The 23,301-nt window shown below is 42.6% G+C and overlaps 1 protein-coding gene across 2 annotated transcripts in view; it reads right to left on the reverse strand.

Annotated features, from left to right (window-relative positions):
* Positions 1-23,301, reverse strand: part of CDHR3 (cadherin related family member 3) — a 77,977-nt gene that overhangs the window by 35,523 nt on the left and 19,153 nt on the right. For both annotated transcript variants that reach the window (XR_013999547.1, XM_081147109.1), the window contains exons 3-6: positions 17,728-17,893; positions 14,112-14,209; positions 1,775-1,869; positions 892-996 (exon numbers count right to left, since the gene is read on the reverse strand). Coding sequence is in view for 1 of the 2 variants with exons in the window: in XM_081147109.1 (XP_081003235.1) it covers positions 892-996; positions 1,775-1,869; positions 14,112-14,209; positions 17,728-17,893 (464 nt within the window). In the remaining variant the exon portion in view is untranslated. The remainder of the gene's footprint in view (positions 1-891; positions 997-1,774; positions 1,870-14,111; positions 14,210-17,727; positions 17,894-23,301) is intronic.

A 23,301-nucleotide genomic window follows, 5' to 3' on the forward strand; every position in this document is an offset into this window, starting at 1 on the left:
GACTACAGCAGGCAGAGTCTTATACAGGAAGCCAAGCTGTTTGCAGGGTCATATGCTAGCTCAGAACCCCATCTTCCTCTCCTAAATCCTTATCTATGACAGGCTCAGCCCCCCCCCCTTTATGCCTGAGCTGGTGCTGGGCACATTCCCCATAGGCTGCCTCCACCAGATTCACTTACCTTCTTCATGTCTGCTACATGTAGGGAGGAGCTGCCAGACACAGACAGATCCCTTTACTGGACCCACCACAGCAAGAGGGAACTCAGGGCACCCAGCACATTTTACAAATTCTTGTGACACACAGGTTAAAAATTCCTGGTCTGATAGCCTAGATGGCTACCAAGTGACTCAGGGTGGGGGAGATCATATACAGCGTGGATACCCTGGATAAAAGGATGATTCATGTCCCAGGTGGGATGGAGCAGACTGTGCAAGATTTCATCAGGCTACTCAAAACTGTGTGCAATTGAAAACTTATGAGTTGTTTATTTCTGGAACCTTCCATTTAATGTTTTTAGACTGTGGTTGACCCCAGGTAACTGAAATCACTAAAAGCCAAACTGTGGATAAGAGGGGACTACTGTATTTACCTTCTTCATAAACACAGTGCAAGCCTCACACCAGTTCATCATGTCCAGTCCCACCCCTCCCCACCATATCCACAATCCTGCGGTGCATGTGAATGTGGGGGTGCAGAGGCAGGGGGAGCAAAGGTGGAAGATGGAAGTCCAGAGGCCCAGATAAAGGACACTGAAGATCTCAGGTCTCTTATCTCTCTTCCAGGCCAGAGCAGAACACCCCTCTAACCTGTATTAAATGTGTCTGAGGAGGCTCCACCACCTAAGAGAGATGTGCCAGTGGCCCACAGAGCCCTGATTGCCCCAGGCCTACCTGATAAAGCGTGGGATTTCGTCGTTGATGTTCACAATGTTCACTTGCAGCGATGTGGAGGCGCCGAGCCCTTGGCTATCTCTCACTTCCACAATGAGATGGTAACTGTCAAGGGAACATCCAAGTGAGGGAATCAAGCTTTGCTGACAATACCTCAAAATGAATTGGGGGAAATGGGGTAGAAAGAGAGAGGAAAGAGTCTGTTGTTCCCTTTCTGCCACCCCCTCCAGACACTCCTGCAGAGTCAGACCTGCTATGTGCACCCTTCTTTCCCCATCTCTAAAATCCCACTCCTGCATTTCTCATCCTGTAGGTATCCTTCACCGCCACCATCTCACCAAGTGGCTGCTCATGTCCTCCATGTTGCACACTCAATCTCCATCATTCCTCATAACATCTTTGCATTCACATGAGGAAACTGAGGCTCCATGGATTAAGTAACTAGCCCTGGTTCTCACACCCAGTGCAGAGCCAAGAGCCAAACCTGGGTTGACCCCAAAGTCTGTGTGTTTTCATCTTCAAACCCTAGCCTCTCCCCTCATCTTTTATCAGAGGCCTGCTCACTTCTGCCCTGCTGCTTACATGTTAGCAAAGAGCTCCAGCAGCTGCCTCTCCCAAGCTAGCAGGGGATCAGAGGCAATCCTCCCAATGCTTTGGGTGCCCTCTCCCACACCTTTGTTTGTATCTGCAGATGAAGATTTTGGATGGGGAAGGAGGACTTCCGTATCACTGCCTTATTCCCTTTTGGGGCTCACTACCCTCTGAACTAGGCAGGAAGGGGGCAAACTGCTCAGGGCCTCCCTAACTGCCCTCAGGCTGCGCTATGCCTGCTCCTTGACCCTCAGATAAAGGAACTTTAAGCAAGTTCATCAGCAAGGGCTACCTGTTATGTCCTGCTTCAAAGTCAAATTCTGTTGTGGAGAAGAGGGTCCCATTAGCAGACATTCTGAAGTAATTTGAGGAAGAAATCAGGAAATACTAAAAAACAAGGACAAAAAGAATGTAACTAAGCACGCTTAAGCATCTTTCCCCAGAAGACAAGTCTGTTCAGTTCCCATTTTATATTCTTGGCCCATGGAATATTTTCTTTTTAAAAAAATATGTTTTTATTGATTTTTTTTTAGATGAAGGGAGAGGTAGAAGGGAGAGAAGGACAGAAACATAGACGAGAGAGAAACATCGATTCGATTGGCTGCCTCCTGCATGCCCCCTACTGGGGATCAAGCCCGCAACCCAAGCTTGTGCCTTGATAGGGAATCAAACCAGTGACCTCTTGGTTCATGGGTTGATGCTCAACCACTGAGCAACACTGGCCGGGCCCATGGAATATTCTTGATGTATCAGAATGAAGCCCAAATAGTCAGCTCTCAGACTTAATGGTTCTTGAATCAAGAAACTTCTGGCCCGGCCGGGCGTGGCTCAGCGGTTGAGCGTCAACCTAGGATCCAGGTGATCTGGCTTCAATTCCGGTTGGGGCACATGCCCGGGTTGTGGGCTCAATCAATGACTCTCTCATCATTGATGTTTCTATCTCTCTCTCCCTCTTCTTTCCTCTCTCTGAAATCAATCAAGATATATTAAAAAAAAAAGAAAGAAAGAAAAAGAAAGAAAGAAACTTCTGGATCTGCTCGTCTAAGCCTCTGACCTTGATTTGCCACACCCTGAGAAGCTAGTCACTGGGTCCTGCTTTAATTATGCATATTTGAGGCCCTGTCTAGGCAATCTGCTTCTGAGTCCAATCTCCTTACCTGTCACTGCTTTCTCACTTCTGTTTCCCAAGACCACTTCTGGTTTTAACCAACACTGTTTAAACACAGCTACCATGCATTTGGTAATAGGACAATACTAAAGTAAGTGACATCTGGTCTTTACACTTAACTGAACTTATGATATAGTGGGGGTGCAAAAATGTTCATAAGCATCATTCATTGAAAAGATAGAAGGGCAAAGGAAAGGACAAGTGTGAGAGAGAACGAAACTTAAAGGAGCCCAAGGTTTAAGCTGGTTTGGAGATATAGAAGGTCTGTTTTAAAATCTGATCTGAGGCTCAACTGGGCATGGCTCAATGGTTGAGCATTGATCCAGGATCCAGGAGATCGTGGTTCGATTCCTGGTCAGGGCATATGCCCAGGTTGCAGGCTCGATCCCCAATTGGGAGCATGCAGGAGGCAGCTGATCAATGATGACTCTCTCATCATTGATGTTTCAACTCTCTCTCCCTCTCTCTTCCTCTCTCTGAAATCAATAAAGATATTTTTTTTAAAAAAAAAATCTGATCTAAGGGTTGTGGCCACTGGTCAAGTCTTCTCGTGTTTTGGGGACTTGAGAGTCTTCATCTTTCTTGGTTTCCAGTGCCCAGCCCAGCTCTCTTGATGACCCTCTGTTCAACACCTCTTGCTCTGACAGGACCATAGACTTATTTTCCTAGTCTACAAAGGGTCAGCCCATAGGAGGACTACCCCTGTGCTCTCTACAGCCCTCATCAAGATTGAGTCCTTCATATGGATGGCCAAGAGACACATGAGAAAATGCTCGACATTGCTAATCATCAGAGAGATACAAATTAAAACCACAATGAGGTATCACTTCACACCTGCCAGAATGGCTGCCATCAACAAATCAACAAACAACATGTGCTGGCAAGGGTGTAGAGAAAGGGGAACCCTAGTACACTGCTGGTGGGAATGCAGACTGGGGCAGCCACTATGGAAAACAGTATGGAGGTTCCTCACAAAATTAAAAATGGAGCTGCCGTTCGACCCAGTGATTCCACTCCTAGGAATGTATCCTAAGAATCTTGAAACATTCATCAGAAAGGATATATGTACCCTGATGTTCATAGCAGCACAGTTTACAATAGCTAAGATCTGGAAACAGCCCAAGTGCCCATCAGTAGATGAGTGGATAAAAAAGCTATGGGACATTGACACCATGGAATACTACGCAGCTGTAAAGAAGAAGAATCTCATGCCCTTTGGTACAGTATGGATGGACCTGGAGAATATTATGCTAAGTGAAATAAGCCAGGCAGCGAAAGACAAATATCACATGATCTCGCTTATATGTGGAATCTAAAGAACTTAATAAACTGATGAACAGAATAGATTCAATGACATGGAAGCATAGATGAGACTGATGAATGTCAGAGGGATGGAGGAGGGCAGGTGGGTGGAGGGGGAGAGAGTAACCAAAGAATTTATGTGCATATATACACAACCCAAGGACATGGACAATAGTGGGGAGAGGGACTGGGGAGGGGGAAGGAACAGGGTGGAATGGGTCATTGGGGAGAAAATGGGACATCTGTAATATTTTAAACAATAATAAAATTAAAAAAAAAAAAAAAGATTGAGTCCTTGCTCCCATGATGGAGTCAACAATGTAGGGAAAGGACCTGGATCAGAAAAGCTGAGTCAAAATTCTGGTTAGGACAAGGCCCTTCCTTGCCTGTAATTTAGGGACTGCTTGTTCATATTACTTTGAGGATTAAACCCCAATGCATGCTATAAAATATGAAGGGCCATAGGCACACTTGAGGCTCACGTGTATATGTCCATTTGTTCCAAAGGGCTTTAAGGTTAGAAGGTTTTATTATTTCCTACAAGAATGAAGATGGTCTCTCCTCCAGAAGGTTTTGCAACCATGGCCCCTGAAGCCTAGAATCAAAGGAAACACCAGCCAAGGATTCCAACCAAAAGATTTGGTGTTGTCATCACAGCTGAGCTCCCCATAAGAGAAGAGAAGATGCACAGAAAATACATTAAAGGTCTCCTTTGGGGCCATTATAAGGTTTTAAAACCATTCTTTAAAGTCTTTACCTCCTGTTTCCTATTAAATAACATTTTCCTATTTATAATTAACATATCTTTTACACAAAAATTGGGAAAGACAGATAAGTATAAAAAATAAACTCAACTGTAGTCACCTGTAACATTCCATTATTTTCATGGATAGCCTTCTGTTCTTTTCAATGCAAACATATACCCTCCAAAAAATTGGGATGATGTTCTAATCACAATTATATCTTGTGCTTTTCTTTTATAGCTTAAGCATTTCCCCATAGTCTTAAATCTTATTTTATAGCCTGGTTGGTTAGTGATGGCAAAGTATTCTGCTGTAGGGGGTATTTTACTAAGTCTCCCTTGCTGGTCACGTAGGTGGTTCCTATCCATTTTCGAGAGGAAATATTTGGGCAGTACCAAGGAGTGCCCTTCTCCCAGCCCCCCAAACTGCATATGTACTCAGAGGTGTGATGTTTAAATCCCAAGCCCCCACCAACTCTCCAGCTCGGCAGCCTGGGCAGCATCGGTCTAGGCTTGCAGCTGCCTACACACAGAGCAGTTCCATGTCTTTGAGAAGAGCCTTCCTTGCAGAGAATCCTCACATATCCATAGAATCAGAGGCTCGCAGTGGATGTGATACAATGGTTTATAGACCCAAGGGGGCATTTACCACATGCACCTAAGTGGGGATGCCTTTCCAGGTGTTTTGAAATGCTCTAGGAGATAGGTCTCCAGTTCTGGTTGGTCCCCAATAGTGCAAGGTCTTAGGATATGGAGATGACAGTCAGGCCCTGCTCTCTAAAAGCTATGGTAAACTGAGGAAACATATGAAGAAGATGTGGGAGAGGTACTCCAAAAGGAATAAGCATAGAGTGTGATGGGAAGAGGGAAGGACTCTTAGACCTGTCTAGAATGTAAGAGTCATGAATGGGGCAGTGGAGTTAAGTTCAGTGGCTTTGGAGCTAGACTGCTGAATCTGAGTCCTGGTTCTACACTTTCCAGCTGTGAGTGCTGGAACAGAGAGTAACAAAATAGGGCATGTCCCATGGGGTGATCATGTGAAGTTCTAGAACAGTGCCTGGTACATGGTAAGCTCTCAATATGTGTTAACTCTTACTGTCCAGTTACAATGTAAGATCCATGAGGAAAAGGGCTTCATTTTATTCACTCTTATAGCCCTAGTGCCTGACACATACTAGATGCTCAATAAATATTTGTTTTTTGTGTGTTTTTTGGGTTGTTTTTTTAATCCTCACCCTAGGATATTTTCCCCATTACTTTTCAAAGAGAGTGAGAGGGAGAGAGAGGGAGAGAAATATCAATGCAAGAGTGACACACCAATTGGTTGCCTCCCACATGCTCCCCAACCCGGGCCAGTGATTGAGCCTGCAACAGATATATGTGCCCTTGGCCAGAATCCAACATGGGACCCTTCAGTCTGAAGGCTGACACTCTAACCACTGAGTCAAAACAGCCAGGGCAGTAAATATTTGTTAAGTATTAAATAATGGGGTTTTCTTCTTGCCTGTTTCCCATCTGAGACCAGCATACTCACCTTAAAGAATCTTAACATCTTTTTTTGAAAACACAACAACAAAAATCTTGCCAAACTTTTTAAAAAATTTATTTGAACTTGGTAAGGCCAGTCTTGGTTATGAAATCTTCTCCAGTTCTGTCTACAATCTCAGCAAGAAAGGAAAACAAAAAACAAACAAACAAAAAACAGCAGCAGATAGAAAGGGTAAAACTGTAGAATTAGGAACATGGGGAATTTTTATTAAAAGTCTGATTTCCTGGAATCCTGATTTTTTTTTTTTCCTTTAAGCGCCAGGCTAATTTCTTTTATCTCTGAACCTATGAGCTTGTGTTAATGGGAATAGCAGATTTGTACTTAGAAAGGAGATAATATCCATAGACTAAAAATATTGTGTCATGTGGCCATTTGCCAGCAATTCAGAAAGCTTTTTGTAAAACCTGGCATTCTCTCCCCTTTTTAAAGGCTTGTTTAATCAAAGCTGCTCCCTTGATATTCATTCTTGGAAAACAGAAATTAAATAGAATGAAAAGCAACTGCAGCCCCTCTCTGCTCCAGTACTGGCTAAGAAAAGTCCTGAGTAATCAGATCAATTCGGTTAACAAATGCTTGTCAGACAAGCTCTACAGTTTCCCCGCTGGGAATATTCCTTTACCATCACCCCAGGTTTCTCTATTTGCAGCCCCTTGGCAGCTGCGGTTTGCTCACAGACACAAAAGCTTCAGTGTGGAAGACAACAACGAGCCGTGCTTCCTGCCCCATTCACCCTTTATGGGGCCATTGGTGTAGGGAGAAAGGAGGGTGAGAGGGAGCTGGCCCAGTTTCCTGAAATGTCAGGCTCCCTGTGGAGGGCACACCACCTTCAAGCTGGCTCACCCACTGCGGTTGGACTCAGAGGCAAATAATGAGTCAACCTGTGCTTGTTTGCAGCCATCAGTTGTTTTCAGGCCTGCAATGGAATTGAGCAACAAGAATTCAGCCTCCTGTCTCCTAAGAATAGAGCAGTCAACTTCCAGAAGTCAAGTTTCCAGAGGGAAGGAAAGACCCTTATTCCTCCCAAGTCCTGGGAGAGCCAATGACTCTATAAGCCACTGAGAACATGTCCCCCAACTCACCCAGAGGACAAACAGCACAGGGCACCACCTCCAACTGGGCTGTCACAAGTTATAAATATGACGCCACAATCCTATTTTTATATAGGTAGTTAAGCAGACATGAGCAGAGCAAGGACAGTGGGCCAGGTACGGAAACTCACCAGGGCAGAAAACCCCAGATGCCTAGCAAGGGGTAAAACTGGGAAAACAAGAACCTCAGCCCCAGGGTAACCTATCCTACCCTAGCATATTGCTGGTCATGCAGTTTGGGCCCCCTGACTTTTCATATAGCTAGTCATGCGGTTTAGAGCCCCCTGACCTTTTCCTCCCTAAAGATAACATCAAGGCTTCAGTTGTATTTCAGTTCCAGGTCCAGAAAAGCAGCAAAACCAGCCAAGTGATGATGTGGCTGCCTTAGGACCAGCTACATTGACTAATGACCCCCTGCCTTGGCACCGACCAATCAGTGGAGACCACGACCCTGGAAAGCTGATGAATATTCTATTAAGGCCCTTCCCTGAGCCCTCCCTTAAGATTTTCACCTGCAAGAGACAGATAAATAACTCAGGACAAAGGACCCACCATGCACTCTCCCACACAGCAGAGCATGCCAGTGCCATCTCCATCCCACCAAGGGGACCCCACGAAACTTACAACCAGGGGAGCAACAGGCAGCAGCAGCTCGTCCTGGGCTTACCCCCTGAACCTGTCTCCAAGACCCCTTCTCTCTCTCATTGACTTCTCAGTGAGCCAAAGCAGCCCAGCCTAGGTTCTCCTGTTGCTTCTTCTATGTCCTTCCTTGTTTCACTGTCCTAAGTATATTTTTGCTGCAGTCGATAAATTCTTTTTAAATTTATTTTTACTTTTTAAGTTCTTTATTGACTTTATTGTGGTGACATTGGTTAATAAAATGATATTGGTTTCAGGGGTACAATTCTGTAATACATCATCTGCATCTTCTCCTACATTGCAGTCAATAAATTCTTGCTTTCTTTTCTACACTGTGTCCCTTGATTGAGATATTTCCCTCAAGAAGACAAGAACCGAGGTCTTGTTGTCTCCCAGGTAACACTATTATATTTTTTCATTGTAAGCTGAATATTTTATAAAAGCCTCAATTCCTCTCTTTTCCCCTTTTCCCACCCTTACCCCAACCCAGAAGTGGGAGGTGGGGACAGGAGTAGGAGGGAAGGGTGCCTAGGAAAAAAAATTATCATAAAATAAACCTACTTCAAGCCCTTAACTTGGCCCATTCATGTTGTATTGTTATGAAGGTGAGCTAAGTGGGTTACAGGCAAGTATTTGAATGTTTTTAAAAGAGCCACATGTACAAATGCAAAATACTATAGATAGCAATCCTTTACTGATAAAGCTGCAGAATCTATCATCTCATATTTTGTCGTTTTCTTTTTTTTTATAATCAGCCAGGGTTCTGTTCTTTCGTTTAGGCTTCACTAATCTTAAGGACAATGATCTATTCAAGAAAGTGTCTCTCCCAAAGTATGAACAGTCATCAGTGGTGATGTATTTGGAGTGGGAGTTGTCCAATACCACTGCTTTCTCCTTTCTTGAGCATTTTAACAAGAACCTGGAGCAGAATGCGTTTTGCAAAGAATTTAGCGGTGGCTTCCAAATTAACAGGTAGGTGCAGGGGGTTGCTGAATGAGTGGTGTGTATCTGTGAAGGGGGCGGGTGGAGTGGAAGTGCATGGGGAACAGGAAGGATGCTGTCACTCAGGAAAAAAAAGGGCCAGACACCAAAGACAAAATTTGTCAAAACACAGGGGAAGGGGATGAGCAGGAGCCAGTTCTCACTAGAGTTACCTGGCCCAGGCAAGGTAATCTCAGTTCTCACTAGAGTTACCTGGCCCAGGAAAGGGCCTCACCTCCCTTCCTCACCCGGAAATAAGGGGTGCTCAATGGGTCTGAAAAGTCCCATCTCATGACAATTACTTTATACTCAAGAAGATTAAAAGACACAACCTGCTGCCACTTCTTAGAGCCATGACCAAGATGGAGGCGGAGAGAGAATTACTTTCCCTGTTGCCCTCCTGGTAGTCCAGCTACTAGCAAAGTTATTTCTCTTTTAATTTAATCCTTTGTCTGCCCTGGTGAAGATAAAGCACATTTCACTTAATGCAAAAGTCCTTCCCTAATGGAAAGGCCAAGAGAAAGCCCCTTAGTGGACGAATTGCTGCACTAGATCACTTTGCCTCCAGCTGTGAAACTGATTAACGTCCTTAGAGTCTCTGAGGAGGCTGTGCAGCAGTTACAGTGGCTATTTCCAAGCAGAGGGAGAGGAGAGAGTGTGGAGTGGGTGGGAGGGGTTGGGTTGGATCACGCCTCCTTCAGGAGGTGGAGAAAGGGGCAGGGGAAGGCGGCCCAGGAAAGAAATGCTGGTATATATAATTATTCACATACAGCCTGCGTGTCTTTATATTCTGAGCCCACCACTGACTCCTGCCTCTGAGCATGTATCACCTGCACCCCATCACAACACAGAAGGTGCACAGGGAGGGGGTGCTGATGCTGGCTCAAAGCCTGCACTGTCCAACACAGAAGCCAATAGCCACTGGCACCTGTGACTACTGAGCATTCGCAGTGAAAGGAGAGGAGTTGCATGTGTGAATACACAACGAGTCAGAAGACTTACTATAAAAAAGGATTAATTATTGCATGAATCATTTTTGTTGATTATATGTTGAAATGATAATAGTTTGGATACATTGACTTAAATTAATTAAAGTTAATTTCACCTGTCTCTTCACTTTTTAAAAAATATATCTTTATTGATTTCAGAGAGAGGAGGGGAGAGGGAGAGAGAGGTAGAAACATCAATGATGAGACAATCATTGATCGGCTGCCTCCTGCACATCCTCAACTGGGAATCGAGCCCACAACCCGGGCATGTGCTCTGACTAGGAATCGAACTGTGATCTCCTGGATCCTAGGTCGATGCTCAACTGCTGAGCCACACCCAGCCAGGCTCATTTCACTTTTTTAATGGGGCTACTAGAACATTTAAAATTATATAAGCAGCAGTCTTTTTCTGGCTCGCATTCCAGCTCTTTGGGCAGTGCTGGTCCCAACAATGTACAACCACATGCTCTTTAAACTTCTCTAAAAATGAGGGAGCAAATACCAGTGGTTTCTGCATTAGCCCCAATTTTACATCATCTGTGACACAGTTTCACTTCACTAAGCTGGCTAAGGGTTGTAGGATTTGTCATTTTAAAGCAGTTGGGGTTTCTGGATATGTCCTAGAGCTAGTTGTAATTCATCCTTTCTCCTCTACTTGCTACCACCAGCAAAGTGACTCCTGGAACCCACCAGGTAAATGACAGGCATAAGCCAAGCATAGGTGCCTTCATGCACATTCTTTGGTGTTTATTAAAGTCTGTACTTGTTTGTTCAGTTCAGTGGTTCTCAAAGGGTAGAGTGCATCAGAATCACCCAGTAAGTGTGTTCCAATTCAGTATTCTGATGCAGAGTTCAAGAATCTGCATTTTTAAAAAGCAGCCTACATATGTTCTCATACAGGGGCCTAAACCCCCTCTGAGAAACATTCATAAACCAGTGTTCCCAGCCTTTCTGACCAGAAGAGTAGCCCAGGGTATTTGGCAAATGTGCAGATTCCCAGGCCTATTCCAGACCTACAGAATCCAAAATTCGGAGAGACTTGGGAAGTTTGGGAAATTGTCTTAAAGCAGCCGTTCTTAACCCTGTCTGTTCATGAGATCACGTTAGGGCTTTAAAAACCTGATACCTGGGGGACTCTCCAGGCTAGTCACATCAGACTTTTAGGGGTGGGACCCAGACATCTGTGTTTTTTAAAGTTCCTCTGGTGGTTTCAGTTTACAGCCAAGGTTGAGAAGCACAGGTTTGATCAATAGCATAATAACTCATCCCCATTTTCCTTGTTCAGAGCAAAAATATGTCATTTAGTGCACCCAAGAGCCCAAAATAAAATGTCAAAGTACAAAGGCCTTCGTACATTACTTCCTAAACTGTTACCTTTTTCTAGTCTGAGAAAGTTTCTGTCTAGATTATGTTCGCTGCTCCTGCAGGCTGGTTGTCAACTTTCTGTGCAGCTGTTAGTTCCAGCACAGGTGTTAAATACTTCATTAACACTTTCTGCTGCAACTGGAAGCACTCCCTCCTCAAACAACTCCTAAAGGCACTGCAGAAGCCACTGGGTTCCAGGTTCCACACCCCTGCAGCTGCTCTCAGCCCTTTTCTGATTGCAGTACATTTTCTTTTAAGAGAGCAACACCTGCTGCATTGCTCCCCACCTGGGCGGCTTCCCTTCAACTGAAAGAGACAACCTGATCTAGAAGGAGTGTTCAAAGGGGCCATCACCTTTTCCCCTCTGCATAATTTGGAAAAATATACTGAAAATGGATATTTAAAAGGAAATATTTTTCTTTATAGCTGAGTTTCCTTCCACTTTGCCCCCACTACATTTTGTACAAACTTTAGAGTAATTATCTTATTAAATTATAATTATTTGGGGTTTGTATGAATGTCTCCCATCTAGACTGTGAACTTCTTGAGATATCCAAAGTAGCTAACAGAAAGCCTGGCACATAGTGGGTTCTTGGTTAATGTTGAAATGCACTAAACGTATAAGTGTATAACTTTGGGTTGCTGACCTAATCTCCATCCAAAATCCCTTGTTCCCTGGTCACCATCAAGCAACAGTGGCCATAAGAGAGTCTGGACAGTGAGAAGTAAGCAGAAGTCCTCTGGTTAGGGCTTCCAGGAGGGTCTTTGTTTTCCTACCAAAAACGGGACAGACTGGCCTGTCCTGCCACATTCAACCTGTACCCCTTCCTACTTCCCTCTCCCTCCCCCTCGCCCTCCTCCTTCTTCTTTTTCCTACCTGGAACTTAGAGATAAAGGCTGGAAACGTAGCAGCCATCATGTAAACATAAAGTGAAGAAAAAAAGAATAAATCCAATAGGTTCCAGATGGAACAGCAGAAAGATAGGAAGAGCCCAGGTTTCTGATGGCAGCAGCTATGCCAGCTCTGGATTGCCTGCCTACTTGCCTGCCTGTCTCTGAACTTCTTGTTATAGGAGGAAAAAATCCCATATCTGCCACTATGGTTAAAGTTTCTGTTCTTTTCAAACAAACACATTTGTAACTAATACAACAAGTATGTTATTAATATGCATGCATTTAAAGGACCTAGAAATGCTCTTAGCACATAGTAGAGACCTGTAAGTGTTTGCATATTCATTTACTTATTCCTGCAAAAAGAACCTTAAATAAATGAATGTGTTGTATGGATCCTGAGAAGATTCATTTGATGTGATCCCAGAAAAGGCATTTATCAGTCAACTGAGGGCCCAAATTTTATAAATAGCGAGAGTCTAGTGACCATCTACTAACAGAGGCTCTCACATACTCTGTATACTAGGAAGAATCTCAGATAGAGCTTTCAACCTCCTGCACTGGGCTCCTGCTGTTTGAATCCACTCTTATTAGACATAGACAGTTCCTAGTTTCCTCTTTCAACCAATGAATTGAGAATTGTCCCATCCAATCAGAACCTCGAAGCTATATCCTTATTTGCATCTTTACTGACCAATTAGAACTGCTCCATAAGGACAAATCAGAGTACATGATGTTGACCAATTAGAACTGTGCAATTTGGATTCCTCGTTTACATAAAATTGAACCAACTGTTAACCAGGTCAGGGAACTATTACCTGAATAAATCTCCCCTTTTTTTCTCCATTGTCTTTTGGATTTGTTAACAGTTGTTTTTGTTTTTTGACGAAGGATATCTTCTAATAATAACAATGACTATTCCTTAAGGGATGTATCCAATAATCTTAAACAGCTTTGTTTCAGACCCTGTAGACCACATTATATTGGTCCTGGAGTTTATTTCCAAGGCTCATTTCCTTCTCTTAGAAAAGTAGTCCCATTGAAGCTGCAAATCATGCAGCCAACACCAGAAACAGCCTCCTAGTGTTATCAATTCCCTGCCTGTCCTATTTCAAGTATTCTCTTCTCTGGAAGACAGGGTTTGCAGGAGTGTTGCCTGCTCCAAGATTAGTACACTGGCATTATTCTCTCCCACCTGGCTGCTCAGCTGCAGTGGGTGCACAAGACCACTTCAGTGGGCAGAGCTAGGAATTGAGGCATCCTTGCCCAAGCTAAGAGGCTTCTTTGCCTAAGGTTTGGTGGTTACAAGAGTTCCACTAACAGTCTCATCAACAAAACTGATTTAAAAAGGAGAGAAAAAAGATCAGCTGTCTCAGACAGAACCATGAGGCAACTCTCCAGGACCCAATCTCCTGCTTTTCTCTGTGGAATTCCGTCTTTTCTTTGGAATTCCTGGGACTCGCTCTTAATATTTTTTAACTTGGCTCCAAGCAGCTTGGCTTCATCTCTGAAAAGGAAGTGTTAATGCCTTTGGAGTATACATTTTACACTTATTTTTAAAATAATATAGCTGGATTTTTATCACTTTAGAATTAAAAAATACTGAGCAATTTTGATATGCCAGGCAGGCATTGTGCTAAGCGGCTTTACATGCATTCTCTAATACTTATAATACCCCTCCTGAGGTAGGTGCTCTTATTTCACAGATGAAGAAATTGAAGCTCAGAGAGGTAAAGAACTTGTCCAAGATCACATAGAGCCATGAATCCAATTTGGGGTGTCTGTCTCCAGAGCCCCCTTACTCATTCCAACCTCCCCTGTCCTCTATGCTTTGGCAGTGGGCAGCATACTTCTCCCATTGCCACTGCCCAAGCCCATCCTGCCAGGATGCCAGGGTCCAGGGTCAGCCACTTACACTGAGGGGTATATTTTGACTTGTGTCTTCTGGATCGAAGGCCTCAACGTGGTAAATGAATCCAGGGTTTGTTCTTTCCACTATGTAGAGGTCTAGACCTACACCCAGGTACACATTGGAATAAGAAAAATTTTATTAGATAAAGCAAATGAGAAATTCCAAAAACAGGGCAGCCAAAGGAAACCAAACACAGCCAAGGAAACAAAGCATACAGGCACTGTGGGAAAGAGGGCAGCAATAACAAAGGCCATGAGTGAGACCAGGGCCAACTTGCAGGAGCAGACCCTTTTATGGGAATTAAAGTATTAGGGTTGGCCAAGCTGGTATCAAGTCTTCACATTTCCTCCAATAAAAGGTGACCTAGAGTAATGTTGTTTGATGGGAGAGAGGGAGGTGATATGGGCAGGGAGTTGGAAAGTAACCATGGGCAGGAACCTCCAGGTGAAGCTGCTCCAAGTTCCAGATCCCCTTTCATGTGCAAATTCCTCCTAAACTGAGCTAAGCTCACTCCTTGAACTGCACTTAGCATCTCAGCAGAAATGAGTATCTGAAATGAGAGGCTTTATAATGTAATGGAGAGGAGATGGAATAGGGGGAAGAGCGAGGCTCAGGAAAAGCACCAAAAATTGATTTCATCTACTTCAGAGTTCTTGGTGGTCAGATGGAGGGAGGAGTAGGCAGTGCCACCTGGCACAACCAGCCTTGCCTAAGGGCCACCATGTTCTCTGCTCTGGCCTCTTTCTTTCTGAGAATCTCTGTCCAAGAGATGACTGAGAATGCTAACGTTAACTCTTTTTTAAGGCACTGTACTGAGGACTTCACATATAGGTTGGGGCAAAAGTAGGTTTACAGTTGCATATACACAAAACACCATTTATTCTTGAATTATTATTTATCAACTATTGTATTACACGCCATACAAGCAACTGTAAACCTACTTTTGCCCACCCTGTATGTCTTCTCTTTTAATCTTTACAATAGCCCTAGAAAGTAGGTATTGTAATTTTCTCCATTTTATAAATAAGAAAATCGTCTCAGAGGAGTTACTGTGTTGCCTCAGCTAGTAAGTAATAGAATCAAAATTCAAGCTCAAGCCATCATACATCTGATTTCAGCTTTCATTCACTTTATCACTGCTCATGCTTTCATTCTAAAAAGTGTTTACTGAGTTCTCACTATGTAGCAAACACTGGTCTACACATTGGGAATACAGCAGTTCACAAAACCCTACTCTTGTGAGCTTGAATTCTAGTGGAAGACATAGATAATAAAATAAATGAGTAAAATGTGTGAATGTTACCAAGCAATGTTCTGGAGAAAAATCAGGGAAGGCAGTGTTGTGAGTTGGGTTACAATGTTAGATAGAGTGGTTATGGAAAGTTCACTGGTATTCTAATTAAGATTCTTAAAGAAATGAGGAAAAGCCATAAAGATATGGAAGGGGAAGGGGCAGAGGAAACAACAAATGCCAAGATAGGTCATGCCGAGGTAGGTCATGCCTGGGGTACTCACAGATTGGTGAGGAGGCCAGGACTGCTGGAGCAGAGGGAGTGAGGCAGAGACATGTGCGAGACAACATGGTAGGTGGGGAGGGTTGTATGGTTTTGCCAGATTTGATGAGGCCTTAAGGAGATTCTGGCTCTCCTTTTGGGTGAGATGAGAAGTCCTTGTAGGGTTTTAAGCAGAGGAATGCCTTGATTTAACTGATGTTTAAGAGGATCTCTCTGGCTGCTGTACAGAAAATCAACTGTAGGGGGCAAGGGCAGAACAGTGAGCCCAGTAAGCCGGCCATTTTTAGTAATTCAGGCAAGACATGACTAGTGGCTTGCACCATGGAGGTAGTGGTAGAGAGGCTAGGGACCAGTCAGATTCTGTATAGATTTAGAACGTGACAACATTTCCTAATGGATATGATGTTGAGTGTGAAAGACAGAAGGAAGTCAAGGTTGACTTTGAAGTTTTGGTACAAGCAACTAGAAGGATGGAATTGCCATTAATTAAAATGGGAAAGACAAGAAAAACAGCTTTGGGTAGGCATGGTGGGGGTCAGGGGGTTTAACTGGGAGTCAAGAGTTTGGTTTGGGCCCAGCCAGGCGTGGCTCAGTGGTTGAGCATCAGCCTAGGATCCAGGAGGTTGCAATTTGATTCCCGGTCAGGGCACATGCCCAGGTTTCGGGCTCGATCCCCAGTTGGGGGCATGAAGGAGGCAGCTGATCAATGACTCTCTCATCATTGATGTTTCTCTCTCTCTCTCTCTCTCCCTCCCTCCCTCCATCTCCCTTCCTCTCTCTGAAATCAATAAAGATATATTAAAAAAAAAAAAAAGAGTTTGGTTTGGGAGCACATTATGTTTGAGATGTTGTATTCTGACACCAATTCCAGTGTGTGGGGTTTTTCCCTAGACCACAGAGAAATTCTCTGACATCAGCTGAGAATCCATCTCAATTCAAGTCCAGGTTGTCACCTATGCTTCTGATACACCAGCTATAAATCTAAGGTTCCAAAAAGCCTTCATTGAAACATATTACTTGTTAGATTACTGGTTTATTATAAAAGGATGTAACTCAGGAACAGTCAGATGGAAGATTGCGCAGGGCACGGAACTTCCATGCTTCTGGGTATGCCACTCTCCCTGAATCTCCGCCAACCTGGAAGCTCTCTGAGCCCCTTTTGGATTTTACGGAGGCTTCGATAGTGGGATGATTAATTAAATCATTGACCATTGGTGGTTGAACTCAATTTCCACCTTCTCTCCCCTCTGCAGTGGTAGGGGTGGGTGGGAGACTGTGTGGGGGGGGAGGCTGGACTGAAAGTTCCAATCCTCTAATCACAAGATTGGCTTCACTGGCCACCATTGCCAAGCTTCAGTGACCTAGGGACATTCCAAACATCACGTCATCAACATAACAAAACATAACTTTATCCTTCTCATCACAGAAAATCCAAGGGTTTAGGAGCTTTCTGTCAGGAACAGGAAGAAGACCAAATATGTATTTCTTATTATAAATCACAATATTACAGATGTCTATTGGATATCCAAGTGGAGACGTTAGGTAAGATACTTGGATATTTGAGTGGAGTTCAGAGGAGAACCTGGACTAAAATGATAGACTTGGAGAGTGTCAGTAATGGGTGGCATTCAAAGCCATGAGCCTGTGGGAGATTATGCAGAAAGTTATCCTATGCTCCCATCCCTTAAAGTGTTGTCCCTACTCTGTAGCAGACTCCAGGCACGCACTGCTCTGAAAGGGTCAGTGTCCTTGGGGATGATGAACATGTCAGCCAATGACCAGTTAGTTGTACACAGTGATGAGCCTGGTGGGCTTGGCCCAGATTTCTTCAGAATGATTCACCTGAGGTCCTGAGCCTCCTTTTCCTCCCCAGGACTGGGAGAGGCCCAGGAGAAACCATGGATGGGATGGGCTTTGTAAATTGCTGGGCATTATTATTGGGAGTCCTGGGCTCGGGGACATTTTCTTTATCCTCTGCTCATTAAGCAGCTGCCTTTCCCAGGGAAACAGCTGCTTGTTTATTTACTTTTCTGTTTTGCTCTGTCCCACAGGGTCCTCCCTGATGCCACCATCTGGGCTGCATGCCACACCCCTGTATAGCTTACCTTTTTCCAAGTTGCCTAGAAACTGAGGCGGTTCATTCACATCTGTTACCTGGACAGTTAGGATCTGTAGGTCAGTGACACCAACATCATCCTTAACATAAATCTGCAAATCAAATATGTTTGGTCCTGTTTCAAAGTCTAGTTGTTCCTTCCCAGTAGTGACAACCTAAAAGTAAATGCAGAATTCTTAGTAATTGTGTGAAACAAGATCTGCTTTGTGAGTGTGCATTTTGCAAACGGATATTACTAAGAAGAAAGCAAGCAGCATCCTGGAAACCACCTCTCACTCCCTGTCAGAGGAACTGTTTGCCTTAGTCCTTCCAACATGAGTCCCATGACACTTCTTCACTAAAGGGACTGCTGCATATTATGCTGCTTTTCATAAAGAAGAAAAATATTCAGGGGACATTCTGGTTCCACTGACAGGAAATGGAAAACCGGAGAATTAAAAAACCTATCACTATTTAGGTTAGGCTCCTAGATGAGTCCCTTAGCAACCCTGAATATGCTTAGATTTTCTAGTCTTTAAAAATGAGATGCTGCACTTTCCTGGGATTCCTGTTAAATTACATCTTCACTCATCACTCCATTCTAATTTTCCCAAGGCCACTTCCAAGAATAAACAAGGGGAGAAGGATACATCTGCAGAAATAGGAATGATATTTACTAACATGAACAGGTTTTTTTGTGTGTGTGCCTTTCTACACATTCTTACACTGTCGGAAAATTGTCCTCTGAACTACAAGTGTTTTGGAGTTGTGGGAGGGACACCAAGAAACAGGGCCAGAGAGACATCACCAGAATCTAGACTGTTGTCATCAGGAACCCAGTGGTGCATGGTGGGAGAGGCCTGCTGAGGCTCACAGGAGGCCAGTCTGAGTTTTCGTAGCTATATGCACATACCTGCCTGTGAGCTCCCAAAAGGCCCCGAGTCCTTTGGGATATCAAGGACTAAATTTCATAACTGTCTTAATTATGTTAATAGAACCTTTGGTTATTAATACAACTTCAGCCAGACAGTGAGGCATTCGGTATTCTGGAGAGAGGAAAGCACTTAGCTCCTATCCCATTTCTACCACTGAACTTCTGTGTGACCTTGGGAAGGTCACTTCAAGAGCCTGGTCAGGGTACTATGGAAAATCAGAGGAAAGAAAGTTGATTGTGAGCTGTGTTTAGTCAGGGAAGCCTTCACTGAAGAGGCTGTGGGTATTGTGTTTGACCTTGTAAGATCTGGACTGGTTAAGGGAAGAGAGAACAGCCACAGGTGTGAATGAGTGTGTGCAGTGAAGGGAGAACTCACAGAAGAGGGCTGAGAGTGAAAACGAGGCAGTCTTGTCTCCACCCATGAGCCAGGTCAGCCTGGTGCCCACACAAGTGGAGATGACCTGTGGCTATGCTTAGCACATGGTAAGTAAGAGGCAGCATAATGTAAGGGTCCAGAACATAGACTCTGGGGCCAGATTGACTGGATTTAAAGCCCAGCCTTCCCATTATTTTACCTTTCTGTGCCTCAATTTTCCCATTTGTAAAGTGGGCATAATAAGAGCATCTACTTTATATGATTGTTGTGAGGATTAAATGAATTAATCCATGGAATACTTAGATAACTGTCTGGTCTACTGAGCAAACCCTCAGAAAAGACTGACTTTTATTGTTGTTAGTCAAAACTGCTTAGACAATGTACGTCTACCAGAGCAGCCTTCTCTGTGAGGACAGTTCACTCTGTTTCCTGATTTATATCCTAGCTTTCTACTAAGCCTGTAGCCTTCTCCTGAACCCCAAGGTTGGGCAGGTCCTTTACTACAGTGTTACCTATGACCAGCCCCTTTCCCTTGGGAACTAGCTCTAACACTCCAGAGGAAGGAACTAGAACAGTCAAAAAAGGTCCAAAAATGTTATATCTTGAAACCAAAGGAATTGGATTGCTGTCAACCCAGGTGGAAAAGTTGTTGTTAGCAGCATTTATTAAATGTTTATGTGCCATACTCTTGCCAAGCCATTTTGTGGAGTGTTTTATTTAATCATCACAACAACCATAGGTTGATAGAACTTCCCCTCATTTCACACACAAGGAGACTAGAACAGGGAGGGGAAGGAACTCTGAAGGCCACAGCTGGGAGTGGGGAGCCTTGATTTGGTTGTATGCACCTGGCTGCAGTTTTGGTGAAAGACAGTGAATTTGCTTTTAGGCATTAATTTGAGGTCTTTCTTTACAAGGCTGGGCACATTTACAGGTTCCTCGGTGTTCATGGCAGTAGATAGGACCAAGGGGAGTCAAGCTCAAACATGGGCAAGAACAGGGGCAGACATGGCCTCCACTTAACCTCAGAGAGCTCCAGTCTTTGTACCTGATGAGCCTGCTGTCACCTCAGGACTATCCTTGTTGCTACTGCCCCAGGGAAAAAAAACCCTAGTGATTAGCCACATGGGCTGAATAAAGCTCTGACATCTCTCTTGTTGGCCAATAGTGAGCCAGTGCAGCATGAAGGCTATGAGCAAGGGTTCTTGGGGCCAGCTTGCCTGACCTCAAATCTCAAGTCTGTCACCAATTAGCTATATGAACTTGCGCAAGTTGCTCAACCTCTCAATGCCTCAGTTTCCCCACCTTTAACATGCAAATAATAATAGTACACCACTTTATAGTATTGTAATGAGGCTTAAGTTAATGAATTCACAGAATGTTCAGGGGAATTCCTAGCATACAGTAAATACTCCATAAATGTGAGTTATCATTATCATCATCATTATTAATCATCCTCCTCCCACCCCACCTTCACCAGAAGTCTTAGCAACTGGCATGATTCAGAGGTCTTCCTGAGAAAGGCCTAAACAACTGAGTCCCAAGGCAACATTGACCAGACCTCTGGGCTAGAGACTCAAAAACCTCATTGGGAGACTGTAGGCAGCAGGAGTGGCTCTTGTGAGCAGTTTGGGTTAGAGAATAGGGTCTCCTTGGAGGTGATGTTTGATGATTTTAGGTAGTATCTGGGGAAAAGCAATCAATTCTTTATTTTTATTACTGTAGACATTCAATATTATTTTATATTAGTGTCAGGTGTACAGCATAGTGGTTAGACATTTATATAATTTATAAAGTGATCCTCCCAACAGTCTAGTACCCTACCTGGCACCATAAATAGTTACTGCGATATTACTGACTATATTCCCTATGCTGTAGTTTACATCGTGGTGACTTATTTCGCTTAACATAATACCCTCTAGGCCCATCCATGTTGTCACAAATTGAACGATTTCATTCTTTTTTATGGTTGAATAATATTCCATTGCAGATAGGTACCACTTATTCTTTATCCAATAATCTACTGATGGACACTTTGTTGCTTGCCTATCTTAGCTATTGTAAATAATGATGCAATGAACATAGGGATGCATATATCTTTTCAAATCAGTGTTTTGGATTTCTTCAGATAAAAACCCAGAAGTGGAATTTCTGAATCATAAAGTAGTTCTATTTTTAATTTTTTGAGGAACCTCCATGCTATTTTCCATAGCTGTACCAATTTGCAATCCCACCAACTGTGCATGAGGGTCGCCTTTCCTCTGTATCCTTGTTGTTTATTGATTTATTGATAATTGTCATTCTGGCAGGTGAGGAGTGGTATCTCATTGTGGTTTTAATTTGCATTTCTCTGATAATGAGTAACATTGAGCATCTTTTCATGTTTATTGCCCATCTGTATGTCCTCTTTAGAGACGCGTCTATTCAGGTTTTCTGCCCATTTTTAAATTGGATTGTTTGGGGCTTTTGGTCTTAAGTTATATAAGTTCTTTATAAATTTTAGATATTAACCCTTTAACAGATGTATCATTGGTGAATATCTTCTCCCATTTGGCAGGTTGCCTTCATTTTGTTGATGGTTTCCTTTGCTGTGCAAGAACTTTTTAGTTTAATGTAGTCCCATTTGTTTATTTTTTCTTTTCTCTCCCTTGCCCAAGGAGATATATCAGAAAAAAGTATTGCTAAGAGCAACATCAAACAGTTTACTGCCTATGCTTTCTTCTACGAGTTTTATGATTTTAGGGCTTACATTTAAGTATTTAACCCATTTTCAGTTTATTCTTGTATATAGTGTAAGAAAGTGGTCTAGTTTCATTTTTTGCATGTATCTGTCCAATTTTCACAACACCAGTTATTGAAGAGACTGTCTTTACCCCACTGTATTTTCTTGCCTCCTTTGTCATAGATTGATTGACCATATAGATGTGGGTTTATTTCTGGACTCTCTGTTCTGTTACATTAATCTATTTACCTGTTTCTATACCAGTATCATTCCATTTTAATTACTATAGCCTTGTACTATAGTTTGATATCAGATAGAATGATACCTCTGACTTTGTTCTTCTTTCTCAAGACCGGTGTGGCTATGGGGTCTTTTGTGGTTCCATATAAATTTTAGTAATATTTGTTCTAGTTCTGTGAAAAATACCATTGGTATTTTAATAGGGATTGCAATAAATCTATAGATTTATTTCTTTGGGTAGGATAGACGTTTTAATGATGTTAATTATTCCTATCCATGAGCATAGTATATGCTTTCATTTATTTCTATCTTTATCAATTTCTTTTTCAATGTCTTATAATTTTCCAAGTACTGGCCTTCTACCTCTTTGGTTAAATTTATTTCTAGTTATTTTATTTATTTTTTGATGCAATTGTAAATGGGATGGTTTTCTTAATTGCCCTTTCTGATAGTTTGTTATTGGTGTATTAAAATGTAATCTTTTCTGAATATTAATTTTGTTTCTTGCTACTTTACTGAATTCATTTATCAGTTCTCATAGCTTTTTGGTGGAATCCTTAGGGTTCTCTCTATATAGTATCATGTCATCTGAAAAAAATAGTAGTTTTATTTCTTCCTTTCCAATTAGAATACATTTTATTTCTTCTTCTCATCCAATTACTCTGGCTAGGACTTCCAATACTATATTAAATAAAAGTGGTGAAACTGGGCATCCTTTTCTGGTTTTTGATCTTAAGGAAAAGGCTTTTCGCCTTTCACTGGTAAATATGATGTTAGCTATAAATTTGTCATATTATGTTGAGGTATATTTCCCCTATTCCCACTTTCCTGAGAGTTTTTATCATAAATGAGTGCTGGATTTTGACAAATGCTTTTTTTGCATCTATTGATATGACCATATAATTTTTATTTTTTATTTTGTTTATGTGATGTATCACATTAATTTCTTTGCAAATATTGTAGCAAACTTGCATCCCAGGAATAAATCCCACCTAATCATGATGTATGATCTTTTTAATGTATTACTGAATTCAGTTTGCTAATATTTTTTTAGGATTAAGACTGAGGATTTTTGCATCTATGTTCATCAGGGATATTGCCCTATAATTTTCTTTCTTTGTAGTTTCTTTATCTGGTTTTGGAATTAGAGTAATGCTGCCTCATAAAATGAGCTTGGCAATTTATCCTCCTCTTGAAATTTTTGAAATTATTTTGAAATTATATAGGTGTTAGTTCTTCTTTGAATGTTTGGTAAAATTCACCTGTGAAGCCATCTATCTGGTCCAGGACTTTTGCTTATTGGGAATTTTTT

Source organism: Miniopterus schreibersii (genome assembly GCF_964146895.1).
Source record: "Miniopterus schreibersii genome assembly, chromosome: 9".
Classification (NCBI taxonomy): Eukaryota; Metazoa; Chordata; class Mammalia; order Chiroptera; family Miniopteridae; genus Miniopterus; species Miniopterus schreibersii.